This window comes from Mandrillus leucophaeus, unplaced genomic scaffold, assembly GCF_000951045.1.
Source record: "Mandrillus leucophaeus isolate KB7577 unplaced genomic scaffold, Mleu.le_1.0 Scaffold424, whole genome shotgun sequence".
Lineage (NCBI taxonomy): Eukaryota > Metazoa > Chordata > Mammalia > Primates > Cercopithecidae > Mandrillus > Mandrillus leucophaeus.
In genome coordinates this window covers 103,987-110,459 of record NW_012104521.1, presented here as the reverse complement: position 1 = coordinate 110,459, position 6,473 = coordinate 103,987, and the positions used below count along the sequence as shown (strand labels likewise).

Here is a 6,473-nt window from a genome sequence, read left to right as displayed (position 1 = left end):
TTTACGTTTTATTTTGACCAAACTTTCTTGTTTGCCTGGGCCTGAGGCATTTCCCAGGACATGGGACTTCCAGTTTTTTCTTTTTTTTTTTTTTTTGAGACAGAGTCTTGCTCTGTCGCCCAGGCTGGAGTGCAGTGGCCGGATCTCGCCTCACTGCAAGCTCTGCCTCCCGGGTTTACGCCATTCTCCTGCCTCAGCCTCCTGAGCAACTAGGACTACAGGCGCCGGCCACCTCGCCCGGCTAGTTTTTTTTTTTTTTTTGTATTAACAAAAAGGTATTTATTGAGCATTTACTGGATTCTATTTGTTAAATATGTGATTCATTAATGTAGAAGTTAGTAGCATATTTTTTGCTGTTCATAAGAAAATACAGATCTTTCAATATAAAAAATGGGCAACTATAAGGAGTGAATAAAGATGTAGTCATACTGAATGCTTTCCATTTTTCATTACGAGTGACTCATATATTTTCCACTGCTTGAATATTCCATGTCTTACATCTAAATGTGTGGCCCTCTCGGGATCTAGAATGACGTTTTAAAACCTAAAAACAATTTTATTCCTACCCTAACAACCCACTTGAACAATTTTGAGTCAGCTGCAGTAGCAAATGAAGAGCAGTACAGTGCATTATAAAGGAACACAAAAGCGCTGGGAAACAGAGCCTGAGGTAGAGTCTCCTTTCTTATCACTATACAATTCTGGTCAGAAAAGATACTCAGTGTCCCCCAGCTGTAGAAAAGAGAGAATCATTCTACCTTTTCAGCGTTCTTGCAGATATTAAATGAGATAATATTTAAGGCCATAGTTTGGAAAATATAATGTGCTTATACAAATGTTAGATGTGATTATGTGTTTCTTTTGGATGCCTATATATATTCAAGAGACTATATAGAAGAAATGAAAATAAAATGAAATTTCCAATCATTAAGGCAGTGCATAGTGGCAACTTTAATGTCTACCAAAATTAGAGCTCTAATTATACAGATTAATTATCCATGATGATCAAAGGAACTAGGAATTTTTACCATAAATGTATTGCGATAAAGTTACACTAAGAAGAATGTTACCAACCACATCATTAAAACTGAAAGAATTCAGCAAATTGCCTGGTCTCTGGAGGGACAGACATTCTCTCTTCTTTTAATTTAGACTCATTCAATGTTTCTAAGAGAAATTTTCTGGCCAATGCAAATCTGTAAGACTGGGAATGGCCTTTTTAAATAGTGTAAGTACTATCATATGTTATAAAAACACAAGTTTTAAAAAATTGGCATATTTTGCTAATCTTTCTCCACTCTGGAGCTGTCTTTAAAAAAAAAAAAAAACAAAAAAGTCAAGCACAATATATTAAATCCAAAGTGTGAAAGGAAAATAAGTTTATTGTTAAATTTGATAAAACTTTTATAGTGACAGGCAACATTAAATAGATTTAATCATCCCTAAAGTATGAGTTGAATTTTCTGGTGCTTTGTTGAGAGTTTTTACAAGGAATCTGTTCAATTAAGAAATATGATTACTACTTAGTAATGTAACAAATACTTATCTGAAATACTGAGGGCACAATTAGTGTTTGGAACTGGATATTTGCATACCTACCTGAGAGGCATGGGCAATCTCTGTGTCTTTCTTCTGTACTGGAGGTTTTCCATCTGCAGTCATTTCAATCATACAAACAACTCCAGGGCTGCCAATAGGCATTGTGTGGCTAAACCTAAAACAGAAGAGGCCATTATGATATGTGTTATTGGCAAGAAAGGGGTAACTTCACACGTGGATAGTAAGTGCTTCTTCATTGAGAGAGGTACTTTCTGGATCACCACAATCCTGAAATATGGCCCCAGCCAAGTGTGGACATTTTCAAGTAGACAAAAGATGTATTTCTTTTCTAACACTGCGTTTTATTTTCCTTCTCTCCTACTGACTTTAAAACTGGACATGGAATGCTTTCAGAAAGTTAAACCTCCCACAGAATAAAAAGAGCTTCATGTATATAAGTAGATATTGATAAATTTTAAGTGCTAACTGGGATTGACATATGGTCTCACTCATGTAGGAGATTGTTGGACAAGTAATATCAATGTTAAATGATGCTAACTCCCTAGGTAAAAATTTCCCGTCCCTGGCCTACAGGGAAATTGAAATGGAATAAGAAATGAAAGGCTGCATACCCCTGAGTAGTGAGATTACACTGTGATACAGTTATCAGAACTCAGAAAGCATGCTGCTAATGTACCGGCTGGTACTGTATCTCAGAGATAAAGAAAAGTATAAGGTTAAGGGAGTTTGTAGAATGAATAGCAGAAATGGTCAATACACAACTGAAAATTTATCACAGTTTATAGAATGATGCAATCATATGAAAAGGTACATATACTAAGGTACTTGGCATACTTTTTAAACAGTTTATTTAGAGTTTTAAAAAAATTTCAAACAATATTACCCCGGCAGCTGTTGTAACAATGGTAACTTGCATTGTTATAAAGTTTATTTCATAGAGATAATACAAATACGTTCACTGATATTAACAGTGGCTGTTTCTGCATACTGAGAGTGTGGATGATTTCATTTCTCGTTCTTGCTTATTTGTATTTTTTAAATTTTGGACAATGATCACACTTTTTCTTTACGTTTTATTTTGACCAAACTTTCTTGTTTGCCTGGGCCTGAGGCATTTCCCAGGACATGGGACTTCCAGTTTTTTCTTTTTTTTTTTTTTTTGAGACAGAGTCTTGCTCAGTCGCCCAGGCTGGAGTGCGGTAGCGAGATCTCGGCTCACTGCAAGCTCCGCCTCCCGGGTTCACGCCATTGTCCTGCCTCAGCCTCCGGAGTAACTGGGACTACAGGTGCTCACCATCACGCCTGGCTAATTTTTTTGTATTTTTAGTAGAGACGGGGTTTCACTGCGTGAGCTAGGATGGTCTGGATCTCCCGACCTCGTGATCCACCCACCTCGGCCTCCCAAAGTGCTGGGATTACAGGTGTAAGCCACCTTGCCCTGCAGGACTTTCAGTTTTAAAACCAGAGAAGTTTCTGGCAGACCTGGAGAAGTTGGTCATTTTATTTTTCAAACAAAAAGTCAATTTTATTAAACAATTATTGGTTAAATAGTAATAATTTTTCTTAAAATAACTTTGTCGACTTAATTGAATTAAAAAACAAAAAAAAAAACCCCTAAGTTTCCTCTTTCTCTTACCCCTCTTAAAGGCACAGCTGTGGGCTGGTTCCTTCTCCTCGCCTACTAGGTAATAAGAATCTGATATGATCCTTCCAATAAATCATTCCACTACCTTTTTGGCTTCCACTTTAGTTTACCAAGGTCATTTCTAATTCTGATGAGATCACTGTTAAAAATTCTTGAATTCTAAGAATTTCCCACTTAGTGTGAATTTTGTACTGTAAAAATATATGAAGCATATTTGCCATCAGTGTGGATATGGCCAGGTTGATATGTATGGAGGCTTTTATACTGGGGATGGAGAGAATTGCTCTCAGGGAATGCACAAGATCTCTGCTTTTCTCATTCAGAGCTTGTTGAAATCTAACTTGGAACTGAAGCTCCACCAAAGTAAGCTATTCACTCTATTTGCTTTCTGTTATTCCTTCTTTTCTCCCCCTGACCCTTCCACAAATGATGGTTTATATTATCTCCCTGGTTTATGAACTATGTTGGAAATTGATATGCTAAGTCTCCCAGAATTTTTTCCACATGTTGATTCTTATGTTCACTTTTATGATGTCTCATGCTTGCTTATAGACCAAATTGTGTCATAAGAAACAAAAAACCCTATAAACAAATGAGATATTATGCCACGTAAATCATTTGAAGAAAAGCCTAAGAGCATATCCCTTATGCCTCTCAAGTATTGCTGACTCTAATGATTTAAAGACTTAAGGATCATATTTTGAGATAATCTGTTGACTGGCTGAGTGATCTTAGGCAAACCACTTAACCTTTCTTCCCTGAAGTGTGATTATGCACGGAAGGGAGATAATCATTCTAAGCTCATAAATGGTTAGTGAGAATCACATTATTTAATGTACATAAATCATTCAGTGTTAATATTAAAATCCAAGTTAAAGCAATTATTTGCTGACTAGACAGGGATCTCTAAAGAGATTTTTGTAAAAATAAATTACACAGTCAAGTTGAAGTGTTCATCCACTTCTACTAATATTGCTCATGATGGAATTCAAAATCAAATACTCAAGTTGCATTATTTTAAAAACTAAAATTCGATGAAACGGACTTTTTTTTCAGTGTCCTTAACATTTTTGCGCTTTAGATTTACAATTTTTAGGTATACTTAGCAATATCGGTGGAAACATTCTGATTTGGAAAAGACAATTTATTTGTAGATTTTTAGAAGACCTGCCCAAATGGAAGTTCAGGTTATCTAAAACACATGAAAGGGCTGTAAAAAGGTAAAAAAAAGAAGAGTTCATTTCTTAATTAATTAAATCAAGTAATTTAAATAATTTATCCAGCTCTTAAACAATAGAATAATAATAACACAGAAAGACATTTGTGTGAAATAGAAAAAGAGATACATGTAATTTGAATTACATAAGATAATTTTAATAAAAATATGCAGAGGATAATACCAGAGCTACTTTTACTAATATTAACAGTGGCTATCTCTGTATCCTTGTGATATGGGAGGCAGGCAGGGAAATGCTGGGTAGAGAAGGGCAGGGTTCCTGGCAAGGGCTCCACCCTTGGGCCTATGCCCACGAACCTAAATGAGAACAGACACTCCTATTTTCATGCACAAATGTTGCATTTTCCAAGACCACTCTGGCCCACCATGCCGCCTATCCTGTGCCCACATAAACCTGAGACCTTAGCAGGCACACACAGAAGCAGCTGAATGTCGAGACCAATAGACTAGCAGACCAGCCATGGTGGAACAATGTAGCAGAGAAAGAGAGAATAGTATTGATGTCTGGATGCCAAGCGGAGTTTGGCTGGGGGCTGTCAGAGAAGAGTCCAGCCCCTGGGTGGCCCGACTCCAGGGGAAGACCATCTTCCCACTCCATCCCCACTTCCAGCTCCCTTCCATCTTGCTGAGAGCCACCTCCAGCACTCAATAAAACCTTGCACTCTTCCTTTGAGCCTGTATATGATCTGATTCTTCTGGGACACTGGGCAAGAGCTCAGGATACAGAAGGCTGTCACAATGGCCCCCTGCCCTTGTAATAAGGCAGAGGGTCCATTGAGCTGATTAACATGCAAGCCACCCACAGAGAACCAAGCTAAAGGAGCACACTGTAACACATGCCCACTTGGGTTTTGGGAGTCACAGACACCCACCCCTAGATGCTACCACGGGGCTGAGAGCCCAAAGCACTCGCCCTGGCCTCTGTACCTGCCTATCTGCATGCTACTTCTAGGGATTTGAGCTGCAAGGTGACCAAACAGGGGAGCCATATCCTTGTCACACGTCCTGTGAGGGGAATCGGGGAACTTTCCTGTTTCACTGGGAATGAAGATGATTTTTTGTGTATGTGTGTGTGTACAGATAGGGTCCCACTATGTTGCCCAGGCAGGTCTTGAACTCCTGGGCTTAAGTGATCCTTCTGCCTTTGCCTCCCAAAGAGCTGGGATTGTAGGCATGAGCCTCTGTGCCTGGCCAGAGGATGATTTTTAAATTGTGTCTTTTGCTTATTTGTATTTTCTAAATTTTGGACACTGAACATAAGTTTTTCAATCTTATCTCTTAAGGAATTCAGCTTTTATTAACAAAATAATAATTAAAGAATTTTCCAGCGTTTTCCTGTTGTTTCCTGGATTCCATTCCTTCCTTCCAGGTACTCCTATGTACATAATAGCCAAGATTTGGAAGTAACTTAAGTGTTCAACAATAGATGAATAGATCAAGAAAATGTGGTACATATACACACAATGGAGTACTGTTCAGCCATAAAATAGAATGAGATCCTGTCATTTGGAACAACATGGATGGAACTGGAGGTCATTATGTTAGGTAAAATAAACCAGGCATAGAAAGACAAACTTTCTCACTTGTTTGTGGGAGCTAAAAATTAGAACAATTGAACTCATGAAGATAGATAGTAGAATGGTTACCATAGGCTGGGAAGTATAGTAGGGGTCTGAGGAGCTGGAAAGATTGTTACTGGGTACAAAAATACAGTTAGAATAAGATCTACTACTTGATAGCACAACAGGGTGACTATAGTCAATAATAATTGTATGCTTTAAAATAAAAAAAACACAATTGGATTATTTGTAACACAAAGGATGAATGCTTGTGTTGATGGATACCCCATTTTAAACTGATATGATTTACACATTGTGTATTTGTGTCAAAACATCCCATATATCCCATAAATACAGACAACCACTATGGACCCTCAAAACTTAAAAATTAAAAAAAAAATTCCTCAAACTTTGGAAAATTTTTACCTGAATCATCTTGAATATTGCGTTTTGGTATTCTCTGAATGATATA

The 6,473-nt window shown here is 37.6% G+C and overlaps 1 protein-coding gene across 1 annotated transcript in view; it reads right to left on the bottom strand.

Moving 5' to 3' along the window:
* Positions 1-1,671, bottom strand: part of EYS (eyes shut homolog (Drosophila)) — a 272,013-nt gene extending 270,342 nt beyond the window's left edge. The window contains exon 1 of the mRNA XM_011993063.1: positions 1,600-1,671. Within this exon, the coding sequence (XP_011848453.1) occupies positions 1,600-1,671 (72 nt within the window). The remainder of the gene's footprint in view (positions 1-1,599) is intronic.
* Positions 1,672-6,473: the final 4,802 nt, after the last annotated feature.